The 15,693-nt window shown below is 41.2% G+C and overlaps 1 protein-coding gene across 1 annotated transcript in view; it reads right to left on the reverse strand.

Annotated features, from left to right (window-relative positions):
* The window catches only part of BMPER (BMP binding endothelial regulator), a 148,502-nt gene that overhangs the window by 131,482 nt on the left and 1,327 nt on the right, over positions 1–15,693 (reverse strand). The window contains 1 exon segment of the mRNA XM_009886208.1: positions 14,930–15,066. Within this exon segment, the coding sequence (XP_009884510.1) occupies positions 14,930–15,066 (137 nt within the window).

A 15,693-nucleotide genomic window follows, 5' to 3' on the forward strand; every position in this document is an offset into this window, starting at 1 on the left:
ATCCTGGTCCTACAGACTGTGTTCAGTTTATTTTCCAGCAGACATTGCCAATGATAGAAAAACAAACCCATGAAAACAACAGAAAAATAGTACATCAAAATCTGAGTCCATCAGTTCAGAAGTCCTACTTTTGGAGGAGATAACTATATCTTCTATTACAGACTGACTACTGACCGATAGTAACTTTTCTTCTACTGATGTGAATTAAAACTTCATTTGACATTTATTTAAAAGAGATGCATTTAATGTTGGGTTTTTTTATAAATATAATTTCATCACAATTTGATGGGCTAAATCTACAAATATATTATCCAAACAATAGTTACCTGTCATTGCATCTTTATTGCCTTCTCCCTCTGAAGTCTGCTTACTCGACCCTTGCACTGGAGAGTTAGGCCGTGGGCAAATGCTCCAGTTTGGGGCTTCAGCCTGTTCTAAAAACTTAGAACAAAGCAGCCCTTGAGGCCACGTACTTCTTAAAGAGTTTAAAAAGCCCAATGGGCCTCCTAACTTACTCTGCAACAAGTCATATCCCATGAAGAAACTCACTTCTGTACAACACAAAAACAGGGGTAGATTAAAGAAAAGGGAAGAAAAAAAAGCAAGGTCCCCTGCTGCTCTGTCTGGCCAGAATCGTGTCTTTTACTGCCCATATCCTCTAAAGAAACGATGCTCTCATGATATATTACCCTAATACATCATCAAGTGACAGTTTTCTCATGATACTGTATCCTCAAAGATGTGATGCATGCCAGAAGCAGCAACAGGAGATCTCGGCTGGGGGAGGGAGGGGAGAGGGGTTTTTATTTTCTTTCAAATTTTTAATCTACACATTGTTTTTTTATTGTTCTTCTGCCAGGAAAATCCCTGTCAATCCCAGCTCCATAATCCAGAGGACTCCTAGAAGTTTCACAGTAGTAGCACAGCTTTTAAACTGGAAAGCACCAAAAAAAACCCCTTCTTCATTTAATTGAAGCGAGTTTTGAAATAGGACCAAAATGCTTGAGGAACAACAACCAAATAAAAATAGTAGCCCAAAAGAAAGCAACAAGAGTCTGTTTTCTATTATAAAATTATTCAGGCAAGAAGGCCTCCAGACACTGCTGTTTTAATGAACTCGCAAGTAAACTGAGCGCTGACCCCACATTTGTTTTCTTACGGGATCTTGCCTGGGCTACACAGTGGTAATAGAAAAAAAGAGGAGGTTAGTCAGGGCGGTCTGCAGGCAGAAAGGGTAGCCACCAGCTTGTCACTGCAGAGAGGAGTGGGAAGAGACAAGGTCCAAGAGCATTTCAGCCAGGAGTCCCTGAAGGAGGCAAGGGCTTTCAGTGTCCTTTAACGCTGCCTTCAACTCACCGGGGCTTATGCCCTTTTGCTGCAACTGCTCTGTGCTAGTAACATCTCAGAGGGGCGAGAAGGAATCCTAACTCATGGACAGCAGTCATCCTCAAGTGAGCTTCATCCAGTTGCTGCCAGCAAGAGAAGGCTGAGGCCATGGGAGAACTTAGTCAGGAAAAGTTATGCCACAATGATGTTTTATTTGACACATCTCATTTCTATGTGTTTCTACTTCATACCCACTCAAACTACTGATGGATGCAAAGCTTCCATCAGATGCAAATAAAGAAGGTGGAAAAAGCTTTCCTTCGGTGCAATCAACCCCATTGCCAAATAAAGTTTAGGTTGTGACTTTCAGAACTTCAGCCAATGCTGTAGCTACTAGGAGAAAAAGTGTACTTTTGGACTTGTGAACTAAGCAAAAGCGATATGGAAGTCATTGAGAGGAAACTAAAAGCCAAAGCTGTCAAAGTCACTTTCACAGTCCTTGAGCTGACTTTGACCATATTTTGTGGCCTGGCCCTGGCTGCTTTTGGGTGAGATGTAGCAGCCCTCATTCACAGCAGTGATCGCTCAGCCACATGACAATACCACTGCAGTCAATGAAACCACCCACGCGAGTTCAGAGGTTTGAGCCGAGCTCCTCAGCGCAGACACATGCACAATGCCCTCTGTACTGGGTAGACCCAGTTAATTAAACAGTTATTTTTAAATGTTGCTCTGGAAAGAAATTTGCTATCCAAAATAAGAAACTAATATTGCACAACCACTTTCTGCTTGAAAAATCCAGTGGTTAAAACATGTTTTTGCATAATCGTAGCCCTGCAGGGACAGTTCTCACTTCTGAAAAGCAAATTCCCTTCTTTCTGTTTTGTACATGTATAAACAAACAGATTCTGGTATGTCCAAAGCTTGTGAATCTCAACTATAATAACACATTGAATAGAAGCCATACAAGCAGATTTTTCCTCAGCCTGTGTTCCCTTCAATCTTTCCTTTCCCCTGCCTCATTTGCACTGCTGGAAGTAAAAAAAAAAAAAACAAAGCAAAACAAAACCTGTTTCTGACAAGTAAATGGAGCTGACATTAGAGCGAAGCTATAAGGTGAACGGGGTATGTGTATGCCATTTGTCATCTTGACAAAGCGATTTTTGGTCACCAGTGGGACGTTTTAAAGACATCTGAACAGTTGGCCTTGACCACCAGCATTTCTTACAGCTTATAAAGGGACTCATGAGACCAAGAACACAACCTGCTTTTGGAAGTGACTCCTGCAGTGGTACCTCTTGATAAATGTAAAGGCAGCGTGATATATCAGGTGCCATTAAGATCTTTGCTAGCAGGTTATATTTACATAAGTATGGAGCGCAGATAGCATCTTGTTAACCCAATTAATGAGACCCAAATGTCAGGAAAGGGATTATGCCTGGTTGGAAGTCTGTGAGGCAGCCAGAGATGATTTCATTGTGCGGGACAGCACTGCTCTCTTCAAAGACCAAGAGCTCAGGCAGCAACCCTACTGCCCGGGCAGCTGGGGGAAAACACAGGGGAGGTGGAAAGATGGTTTGAAATCCAAAGGTTTCACACCTTTGGCATAAGAAGGGCTCTTTACGGTGAGAGATTCAAGTGCTGCGTAAAAATGAGAACCTGGGGCTTAAAACTAAAAAGTGTCTAGCTGAGGTCTTAGAAATTTCATTTTTTATTAACTCTACCTTCCCCTGCAATAAGAGAAGGCTCTCATTGCCAAGTCACAGCCCAATCTGGGTTGGAAGAGGAACGACGTTTCATCCGGCCTGTTCACTCTGCTGTGTTTTACATGGGCAATTGAAATGCACTTCTCTAGCCTAGAGAAGAGCAGGAAATTTCCTAACCAAGATTTCTGCATCAATGACTCTTGATGTACTTTAGAATAAACTGCTTTTCTCCCACAGGCTCCAACTACTAAGCTGTATGACATAAGAGGAGATGCTCCTGACACCCAGGTCAGAGCAGTGAACCCCGAAGGGCACAGAATGAGGCACTTGGCCCTAAAACCAACAAGAAGGGTTTAGGGTACAGCCTTGTACTCAGCAGCTCTGGTCAGCTTTCTGCTTGGCATGTCAGCTGTAAAGAAATCCCTGTTCTGAGTTGTCTTCGCAATGGAGGAGACAAGACAGTTACCATGGGCTGCTTGGGCCAACAGCCCAACCTAAGCATTACTCAGTGGGTTAACCTAAATCCTTTGATGGTAACAGTACCTTATGGCCACAGTCACAAGTTATCCACAAACACACAGTAGTAAAATGAAGTGTCCAGAAGATCCTCAAAATCCTTTTAGAGTTTTGGTTCCGGAGTCATACATAACTTTCCTGGAGCCACATCATATTAACATACTCTCAACTAAAGCTGTGTCTCACCAGTAGTTTTGGTGCCATCTTGCACATAAAGAGAGAATGCCCAGCGAACAGGCTGGAGCTGCCTCCTCATCTCTCCAGATGGCTGCTTTCCAGTGAACCTCCCTTTTGTTATAGGTGATATGCTTGCTTTTCTTTTTTTTCCCTTTTTTGGCTCTCACCTTTGTATGTCTCCGTATGTACACTGGTTTAATTATACCAAGAAACCTGGTGACATCAAAGGTATTCATTTTATACTAAAATGATTATATGCAGTTTTAGGCACTGAATATGTACCCTTAGTGTAGGAACAATTACGTAAAACCACTCTAATTTCTTCCCATCATGGGCCAGAGTTCTAGATATGTTTTAAATTTCCACTTCAGACTGACGTTTGGGTCAAACAGTTTTTGCTTGAGGATTGGAAACCTTGCCAAGTTAAATCAGACATAGACAGACATTTTTCCAGAAGCGATACAAATTGCATGCTGCTTCTGTTTCCTCTGTGTTTTCATGTTAAACAAGCTCTGGTTCAGTATCAGTGCACTACGCTGCATCTTAAATGTCCACATCAGCAAGTTTCTCCAGAAATGCTTAATGCGTTTAGATCATAGACAAAATATGCCTCAAGCATGCATCTGTTAAAAAGGTTTCTTTGACTACCGCACCGTCAACATTGTAATACATAATGATTTTAATTGTCCAGCATTTTTTATCCACTGCTTTTACAAACAACCCATCCACCAACCCTTGGTTTACAGGCTAAAAGGCTTGCATACTTTGCATTTTGCCTGCCAACATAATTTTATTCATTTATTTTAATCAAAAGCATTTGCCAGATTGAATCACCAGTCCACCTAACCCAGTTAACTGCTCCAGCTGTCCCCAGAACTGAGTATATGGGGGGGAGGGGAGGGTGGGTAAAGCGCTAAATATGAAAATGATCAGCTATGCACTGCCATATACAGAAAAAAAAATAAAATTCTCTGTCCCAAGCAAATGATCAACAGCAGTCTCCCTGTAGTGGCCAAGCCTGCTGCTCTTATCAGTATTTTAGGTCCCACAGGCAATCCTTCAGCTAATAGCCTTATCCGAAGCCCAGCCACCCTGCCTGGCTCCTTCCTGCCCCAATGATTTCCAAGTGGCACAACCTGGAGGTGTTTCGCTAACCAGCACAATCAGATCATAACCACTACGTACCCTCAGAGCAGTCATTTATCAGCTCTTCCCCACCTCTCCCAAACCATGCCTCAACTGCACATCACCATCCAGACAGAAAAAAGGAGGAGGAGACAACATCAGGACAATCAGGGTCTGTTATTCTTCAGCCACGAATAAATCATAAAACAAACCAGAAAAACAGATGCAAATGTATGACTCTAGTTGGCCACCAGAATACATTTTGATGGAGGCTTCCCATTGAAGCCACCTAATACAACTGAATATAAAGATGTCAAGAACAGCTTAAAAAAAACCAAACCAAACCAAAACAAAACAAAAAAAAAACAAACAAGCAAACAAAACCCCAAACACACAACTTTTAGCCTATGAACTGTCAGAAATCTGATTTTCCCAGCGAGGACTCTACGACACGTTGTCTTGCACCACCGCCCAGGTAAGGAGGAGTGCAGAGCTACTGCTTCCATGCCTCAAGCAAGATCTTTAGCTACAAAAGAGGAGGTGAGCCATACCATGGCCATCTGGAGAAAGGGGCAGCTGGCTCTGCTGGCAAGAAGGGCGCCTGGGGTTACACACCCTAATAGCCCAGGGCTGAGCAATACCTGGGTTTTGGTGTGAAGACTTGGCAGCCTTCAACTTCTCAAGTCTGGCACAGTTCTGGACATCGAAGCCAACGCAGTGCTCAGCACATAGAAATATAAAACTGAAATGAAAGAGTCTACATAGTTGATGAATTTGCACTAAATACCCAATTTACAGGAAGTTTCAGCACTGCAGGTTGTGGTTTACACATAGGTAAGGCAGCATCGCTACCGTGCGACTGACTGCAGGTGCCCTACATGAACTAGACCTGCCCCGGAGCAAAACGCAGTGTAACCATGGAAGCACAGCTCTAAGGCAGAGTTAAAGATGACCCGATTCAATCTTTAACCTTGAAGCTTTGCGAAAAGGTTTACTTAAAGTGGGGACTCAAAAACTGAGGCCTCAATTCATCAGGGAAAACATCACATCTTTTGCATCGTTTTTCTGAATGGCATTTTATCACATTGCCATCCTTTGTGCTCACAAGAACAAATAGATCTCCAACTCTAATGCTATTTCACAGTACTGCCTTTTGCCATAGCACTTTACCACACAAATATATAAAGCTTCCTTCTCTGAAAAATCTGAAATAAAATACAGAAAATGAAAACTACATCCAGGAGGTTGATGTGTAGAACGGATGAGGAAATAAGTAAAGAGGATGCAAGCATAGACAATGCATGAAGATATGTTATTTTTTCAGTCAGGTGGTGGTACACAGTCCTAGTTTAACAGCTCATTTTGAACCACTATCTAGAGCAAGTGGATTCCAGACACGGGGAAAAAAAAAAAAAAAAAAAAAAAAAAAAGGCAGGAAAAGTGTCTAATATAAAGAAATGGGAGAGACAGACAAAAAGGCATATGAAATCCAGGTCTCAGCACACAAGGTCAGCTCCTGGGGATGACAGGGGATGAGGTCCATGCTGTACTTGGATCCAGAGCTCAGAATTTGGTTCAGCTGGATGCAAAACGCTGTACAGTGCTCAATGGGACAAACGGTCAGACTAGGAATTTTTTTCGCTGCAGCTTAATGCATAAGATGAAGAGGCCAAGAGGCCTCAGAGGAAGCAATTACAGAAGTTATTAGGTACAATATGAGCAAGTACCAGTATGATAGTCATTTTAATAGTAGTATTACAAGTAAAAGCTTTTATACAATATTGTTTTTCTTCACAATGGCCTTTTATTTGACCATAAGCTCAATATAAAAAGGTTGCATTTTCATTTGATTTTTTGGTTGTTGCTTAGTATTTTTCTTCCCTCAAAAATTTCTATTAAAACATGATGGGGAAATAAAACCAGATATTTGGTGGGGAAAAAATATCTATTTTTATATGGCAGCACAAAGCAGAACAGCAGAAGTACTGACACTGTGAACCATTCACTTACAGGACCATAATTCTTAAAAAGACCGTTAACAACTCAATGGAAGAAACTTGAAAGCTAATAAAAACTATACACAGGTAACCGTATGCCTTTAAAATGCCATTTTGATATTGGACCAGTTCTTTAATAATGTTTTTCTTATTGGCAATAAAAAAGTGCCTTAACTTAGACTGATCCATTTTGCACTTATTGTAGACACATTCCAAAGACATTTGCAACTTGTACTACATTTTTCCATTTAGTTTATGGCATTTTTGTGCCCTTCATATTTTTCCACATATTATTTACACATTTTAAATATGTTCTTTTGTATTTGAGTTCTCTGATCCTTTAATTATGCCAAAGAAAATCTCATTTCCATACTTGATGAACTGGATCTTCATCATCATTACAGTGACATATCATCAGCTCTCTTCCAAGAGAGTTTTGCCAAGACCTATAATCAGTTCAGCACTGTGTGCACATGTATGTTTGCTCAATGCAGCTGACTCTATGTTAGAAATGTGCAAGTAGTGAACTCTTCACTATCCCATGTGGTCTGAGAACAACATGAAATAGCTTCTTCAAGCCTGAAGATTTCCAGAAGGCTTCATCATAAGTTGTCACATACAACAGTGCATGATGTTTCCAAAATAAATGTGACGATAAAGCACAGCAACTTGAAGGCAAACGTACCCGCAGAGGGATGTGCCACACTCTGAGGCAGCTCAGGGATGTGAAGCAAAGTGCAGAATGTGGACTTCAAAAGGTCCACAGACAGCACAGACAACACCCAGCTATACAATACTCATTCCTCAGAGGAAAAAATTACATGAGCTGAGATGTCGCACGGGGTAGTACTTGGCCAGGGTGGCCATATCTGTATATGGCACTAAACTGACCTGAACCATTGTCTCAACGCTGCTATTGGAAACTTAGAGGATCAAGCGAGAGTAACCATCTTCTGCCATCAGTAGTTCGTGTTTCATTCTCAGACAGGCCACAGTCTTGTCTTACATAAAAGGTGTTGCATGAATTAAGAACAAGTACAACTGAATCTATCTGGATCATCCTTCAGGAGACCCTACCAAAGCAATCACCTCCACAACAGTTAATTAACCAGCTCTGGCTCTCGATTCAACTCACTTCTCACTTGCAAAACCATCCTCATACATATATACGCTGTTCTCGGGTCTCAGCAACAAAGCACATATGGGATACCCAGCTGCAACAGACATGGCGCTTTGACTGGTTTTTGTTTTCAGGGTTTGTTTTTGGGGTGTGGGGTATTGGTTGTTTTTTTCATTTAAGAGATGGAATATACATCTGTATCTTTTTTTAAAATGGGCAAAAACTAATAAAGCTTTCATCATGTTGGGGCATGTTTGTGTTGCAGGAACCCTTCAAACACCGATCAAAACAGCATTCTCTTCTGCAGTAATATGGGGGTGAAAACTACCAGTACACTACTGTATCTTAGGCTTTTTTGTCTCTCTGTTTGTTATTTTTGTGGGTGAAGAGAAAGCTGATTATATTATACAGTAATAAAGATCAAGACTATTGAAATTGAAAGAAGATGCAGTCTTGGTAGATTCTGTAGTTGATGTATGTAAACTATTGAAATTAAATTAAATCAAATAGGTATGAAAGAATTGTTTGATGATTTTTTTTTTTTTTTTAATATGCACTGCTCGACTGAAAGTCATCTGGGCCGCATTATACCTTGACGCAACAACAATTGAATCCTGATGTACTAGAACACTGCCATCTTCACTGAACATGTGTCAAACACTTGCTCTCAGGCTAGCTACGTGCTTTCAACTTGTGTATTGTGCCACAGAAATCAGCTATGCTATAGGTAAAGAACTCCCTCCAATCTAGTAGCTTTCTTGCTTTAGCCTGCAGTGAGGAGATGCGTCTTTTGGGGGGGGGAGCAGGGGGAGGACCAAGGTTACAGGTTATTTCCTCCATTTTTGGCTTTGCTTGAACTCAGCCCCTACTCCATCGGTTTAAGCTAGGTAGAACACTGGATCTTCTAACACGAATTTAACATAATTTTTTATGAGCAAAGGTCAAATTCTACATTGCACATTTGGATTTAAAAGCGGAAATTTAAACTACAGAATGATGTTTCATGCTGAATAAAACTTATGCCAAGCAAAGCTCTGATTTCTAGTTTCCTGAGCTCCTGTCTCCAAACTTTTCTCAGGTTTCCAACACTTGGTTACACTTTCTGGCTCACGTTTATTTCCTTCTGTTCTGGATTTAGGTGATAAAAGGTTGAGACATATGATTACCACTCCTCAGGTGCAGTTGGCAAGTTTGAGGTGCAGGCATGAGGGAAGGGGGGAGGAAAAAAGGTGGGGGAAATGGCACTGGTTTAGATGTGGTTTGTCAAGATCACTACTGGCTTTTATCAGGTGTTTCTTGACACAACTCACTTTGTTCTAAAGTATTTTGGAAAAATAAAAAAAAAAATAGTAAAAGACCTTTTCTCCCCACAAAGAACACACTGAAAAGAAAACCCTTCATTCTCTTGAAAAAATAGTGAAAAAAAAATTCTTGCAATGAGAATGCCACTGTTGCTGAGGTATACTTATCTATTTTCCTTGCTGTTCCTGGCTTCTCACCTGTCCTTTTCAGCTGGCATTTTTGGTACGTTCAATTTTAAACGTACATCCACCACTGGCCAATGGATAGGTTATTCTTGGATCTCTCCTCGCTTCTGGCAAAGAGCCCAGGGGTCCATGCAGAAGATGATAAATGAGCATGAAAAGACATGGCTCTCCTCACCACCACTGGCACCACCGTCTGTCATCGTTGTCACTGCTGAGCTCATCTCACCTTCAAAAAACTCAGCACTCAGAAGTTTAATTCAGGCTAAGTTAATTCTGTAGGGTTTTTACATTCTCGTCCTATAATTATGCACAGGTTCTCATTTCACCTATTTCCGACGGACTGTAGCATTTTTATGTCTTTTCCACGCGTATGTTGAGGTATATATTTCTTGAAAGCAAATGCCATAATATCAGGTGTAAGTCTACTTCTATTTTGAGTTTTAGATACCTTCCAGCCAAAAAGCTGTACCAACAAAAACTCTGCTGCACTTGATCATTTATCGTACTTGTACCAGAGTTGAACTTAAATATTCCATGCCTATTTTATATGCTGACCACCATATAAAAGAAATCTAATCAAAAGTTCTCCAATATTCTGTTAATAGCATTTTCCCCTTAACATTTAAAAATCCTCAATATACAGACAGTCCAAAACTTACCAAAATGTGGTAAGTTTTCACTTTTATGAAGTTTTGTTTCTACTCACAGAAATAGACTCATGCCTCCACTACCCTCAGCCTAAAACTTTCACATTTGAACTATAAAGATCTGACTCTGCCATACATGACATATTTGGGTTCCTCAAGCTGCACAAGGTGTGTGAAATGCTCCTACAGATTGAAATAAACTTGTTTTCCCACAGATGTGTGAGAATATTTTTAGAAGAGAATTTTTGCATTATGTAGTATAGTTATAATCACTTGCAGCCTTAAAGCATTTAATAACTGTAATAAAAGAATCCATTTCTCAAACTGAATTAATGTAATTCCATTATGAATGCCATCAAGATTATATATTTTCACCTATAATCATGATGCCAATTCATACAAGTTCTTTAAAACCCAAACTTGTTTTCAGTCCACTTCATAACCCACAGTTTCACTACTTTGATTTTCTGAAAACAACAGGACACGAAATTTTCTAACTATTGACCACTAAGCAGAAAATAATTTCACAGCTGTACGTTCTCTAACATCTTCTTTTGTGCTGTCAGGGGCCACGTTATTATCTGAAATAAGAGCTTCCCTTTTTATTGACAATATTTTTTCTTCACAGAATTGGTTTACATAGTCCTTGTTACTGCCCGTCACACCCAGCATTTCCTTTCAGTTGTTCACTTTCCTCTGATACAGAGCCTGCTGCAGCTTAAGAGCATTTTCCATCCCTTCCATCAGAGGAGTCTTTAGCCATAAAGACTTGCATGGTTGCAACGGGCAAGTCAACCATGGTGTACTACACTGGCACTTCACAAGCAGGTCTACCTGCACTTCTTATGTGAACTAGCTTCAGAACAGCAATTTTCCAGCACAACATCTGTATTTCTATTTTACCCATTAGCTCTGAGTGCTGAGGATGCCAGTGCTTTCTCCAGCTTCTGTGTTTAACAGCACATAAGGTGAATGCATGAGAAAGTAGGTTCTTTCAGTTGCCTTCAGCCTGCTTTGTGTTGGTCCAGTATCTCAAACCCTATGGAAACCCAGGTGGCATGGTAGCTTCCCAGGGGCAGCGTATCTCCTCGGAGATGCGCAACCACAGACATTCAAAGTGGAAGTGGGCAGAAGACCAAAGCCCACCAGCTCTAACAGCACAGACACACCAAAAACCTGGTATCGTGCACCCTGCCTGTTGTCAGAGAGAAAAAAAAAGAGGAGAAAATACTGTTCATACTGTGCCTATACCACCCACATTCACTCGTAAAGTGAAAGTGCACGAAGCGAGAAGGGATGGCTTTGTAGTCAAACCATTAGACCAGGAGTTAGGAGACCTGAGCTTTCATCACAGTCCTACAAGAAATTCCTTGTGGATAAACCACAGTCTTTCTTTGACTTTGATGTTTTTCTCTAAAAAAAAATAAAAATGGCTACTTCTTGCCGACAGCTGTAATTAATGACCAGTTCTTTGGAGATCAAATTCATCCATGTTTATTAAGTGCTTAGAGATGATTAGTTGGACAGCAATATAGCATTGCTAAAGTGTTGTAACTGTAAAAGCTCACATTGAAACTATTGTCCTACAGATGTTAAAAATGACCATTTTTATGGGCATTATTAAGACCATAAAGTAGAGACATATAAATTACAAATTAGGGAACTCTAGATTTTAGCCATAGTGGCTTGTTCAGCTGGTAGTTCTTGCATGCAGAGCTACAGTGTACATTTACACACATCCATACATGATTTTTGTCTTAGCTGTTTCCATATATTAAGGGCAAGAATCAGTGCTGTTCCATGCACTCCACCACATTTCATTTCGACAAGTAGGGAAGTCCAAAACAGAGTTATCTCATGGTGGGTGCTGTGCCTTTTTATTAGAAAAGCATAACCTATACTTTAGAAGTGAATGATTTACTATGTACTATATAAGAAATCTCCAGCAGATGTCCCCCGGGTCTGAATTCCCATATCGTTGCGACTTCTCTTTCCACATGTTACAGCAGATGCTCAAGAATGAACTCATCTTGACTGGTAGCTAGACTTGGCTGTCACTAGGAGATCCCCACCAGTTTCCCTTTTGTATTCAAGATTCAGGGTTTTCTGTCACCAATAACTCTAAAACAAGAGCTAGAAGCTATATTAAAGCAGCGCCCCCAGAAGCCAGTCTCTGCTCTGCCTGCCTTGTTCCTGTTCATGTTCCTGTCATGAAAATCAGCCTGCCCTGTCCCTGCTAACCAATGAGAAAAGACAACTTTGGGTTTTGGTCTTCCTACCAAGACTTCTCAGTGGTGTATAAGGAATCGCATTTGTAATTGCTCTTTGCAGTCTTCGTTGCGTTATTGCAACTTACTCATAACCTACGGGTTTCCAGTTTTTGCCACATTTGCTCTTAGAGTACTGCCCCTCGCTTTGCCCTCCCAACTGATTTAGCCTGTTAAGAGAAAGCTGGAGACTGCTTTGCTCATGCTGCCTGCCCCTTTCCCCCCTTGCAGCCCCGTGCTCCGCGGGACACAACCTGCGGTCAGTTCTGTCAAACAGTTGATGATTCGGTTCCACCATTTCAGTTCTGTCTCCTCTCATTTGTGAGATGGGAAAGTCCTGGAAGGGAGTTATTTAGATATTCCTCCTCTTCCCAGAGCTGTTCAGATTTCCGTAACCTGTGCAGTTATTTACGACAGCTTGGAGTCATGGAAATGTATCACTGCTAGGGGAGACCTGCCATAATCCAAACCAGTATTTCAGCTACTCACTTTACCGGTGTTTTTAACACAAGTGCCCTCTGTTGAATTTTCTGTCCTCTCCTGGACAGCAACTGCTTCCTTCCTGGAACAGCTGATTAAGCTCTCTTTTTAGTTGCTCACTTCTTACGATATGAACATCCATCAGGTTTGCCCTTGAAGAGTGTGATCAGTCTTCCAGAGAAAGTTCCTCACTGAATTGCTATTAAACAATCAATATTTCTAGTTGGATGTAAGGAAACCTGGTTCTCTCTTCCCTCCTGGTCACAAATCACCACATCGCTGCTTTTGTTTCTGCTCTCCCCAGACCTCTTAAAATTGATCTTTTCCCTTGTGGCAGGCCTGAACAAAGATTTCAGCAACCGGCTGTCCAATAAGTCATTGCTTTGGATGCTGCACAGCGTTAAAGTCAGTATCTCCAGACTGGTTTCCGTCTCCTCTACCAGGTCTCCCAGCTTCCAACTCGAGAAACAGAGATCGCATTTATCCTTCAGCAGAAATAAAACAGAGTGTATCTGGTGCACGTAACTGCAGTAACTCGCTAGGCGTCCATATTCTTAATAAAACGTAGTGTCCCCCTTGCACAGAAGGGAGCCAAATGCCCTCAGTTGCCATTTCGCTAAAGAATACTCTACAAATCACATAGATTTAGAGTTCTTACATCCAATGTTTTTTGCAGTTCTTCATGTTCATGCGCTAAAAGGGTGTTCATTGATTTAATAAAGCCAAGGTCTAGAGAGATCTATAAATACAAGTATTTTACCCTGATGCATTATTGCCCTGATGCCCAGGACTGAACTTCTGCTCCTTCACAGATAAATTGCTTCCTCGCTGGTTAACACCAACTTCCATTAGCAAGAGTGGTGGCAGACATATTTGGGAAGGTGATCCATGATAAAACACAGCTTCGTGTCTTTTTTTGTTTTCCCTTTGATTTCTTCGCTCACCACATCCCATGCTCCTCCTTTCCCCATCCCCCTCTACTCAGAAGAATCAATAACTAATTATTTATCACTATTATTAGCTAAAAAGTTATCACTGAGTCTCACTTAAAATCTATTGAACTCAATGCAGTGATATACACCAGCTTCGCAGGGTTCAAGATCAGGGTCCTACAGTTCCCAAAATTGCATTCTAAAAGGCAGTCAGAAACAATTCTTTAAGTCTTTTATAGACTTATAATAATGCCAGCTAATGCTAATATTAATAGCAATAATAGAAGGAGGGAGACAGTTATCTCGATATTTCAGCCCTAAAGTAGAACACTTTCTGTATGTTCAGCTACTCTGTAACTTCCAAAACGTAAAGCGTAGTGCTTTCTGGTCTATACTTTTCTTTGCATTCAATAGCAAGTTAAGGTTTATGGCTTCCTTTTAAATATTTTGTACAAAGTTTTATTTTCAACAACTGTTTTTCAGTAAGTCCTAAAGCCTTGGCTTGTCCGGCTGAACTGCTCCCAAAAATGCTTAACTCCAAAGCAGAGTCACAAGGAAAGGGAATGTATCTCCCCAAAATGTGTATCAGCTAGTGACGTTATTAACCCCTGAATTCCCAGCACAGCAGGCAGCGCCATCCTTGGAACAAAGCGCTCTGAGGAAAGCATCACTTGTGCTTTCGCTGCCCTCTCCTTACAGCGCGTGGAGTCACATTGCAGCCTTCACCTTGCACCCTTGGGCAGCTCCTCAGCCGCTGGCGTGTGAAACTAAGCACGCGGGAGCTCGAAGCAGCCACGTTTCCAAACCTTACCTTTCACCCTCTTTTGCTGAGCTACGTGCAAAGACTTTCATGTGTGGCCCCTGACTTTATGAAAAACCGTCCTCCCTCCAAATTCACATGGTAGATGCAGTTTCACAATGTCATATTAAAGTCACGTACAACTTTGTGCCTGAGAGTTTTAAAGTCAAAGAAATGATTGCCAGGTCATGGATTGGATTACTTTCCATTAGCTCAGCTCTGAGATAACCTTGTGTTACACGAAGGCGACCGTGGCACCCAAGATTGGATTATGTGAAATATTCCCTTCTCCGTGCAGTTACTTTTTAGTACAGGTGTGAATGTTCTTACTATCTGAAATCCAAACTTACCAGGCAAACACACATTATACACGGGTTGTCTGTGATAAATGGTATCTGCAGAATTTCCCCTTCATTTTCACATTTTGCAACAGATCCTGAAATAGAAATAAAAATTTTAAAATACTGACATATTTCAGTTCCCCCAGCTGGTTTTGGAAACTGTCCTCATTGCACTCACATTTAACCCCTGCTCCATTCTTAGCCTTCGATTTTAAATCTTGCCTTAATTTGCCCGTTTTAAGCAAGCAAGGATGTTCAGTTTTTCTATAAGATTCCAATGGGAACTGGGAAATGACTGGCCTTTTATTGCCGCACAAACCTAGACTTTCTTTGTGCCCCAGTTATAGCAAAGAAGGACGCTTTTTCTCTTCTCAGATGACGTGTGGAGAATAATGAGTACTCCATGCAAAGCAGGATACTGCTATAACGACAGATCCAGAGCTCACTGAAATCAGCAGAAAGCTGTCCATTAGACCCTGAGGACTTGGACTGGGAGTACAGCGCGAGCCCTAAACCAAGCATCCTTTTAATGCACGACAGCCAATTGGCAAATGAGTCAAAATTAGCAGGCTGACTGTCAAACGGAATCAAATTAGAAACCGCTTTATGGCCCTCGTGTTGATTAGCCGGTATTGTGTCGTATTGGAATCACTTATTGAAATCTAATGGCTCCTCACTTACACTAGAAATTGATTCAACGTTTCCCCCTCCGTAGCCCAGATAGCAGGAAAATATAACCCTCGAGGGGAAGCAGGAAAAAAAAAAGGGGGGGG

The sequence above is a fragment of the Charadrius vociferus genome, unplaced genomic scaffold, assembly GCF_000708025.1.
Source record: "Charadrius vociferus isolate BGI_N301 unplaced genomic scaffold, ASM70802v2 scaffold545, whole genome shotgun sequence".
Lineage (NCBI taxonomy): Eukaryota > Metazoa > Chordata > Aves > Charadriiformes > Charadriidae > Charadrius > Charadrius vociferus.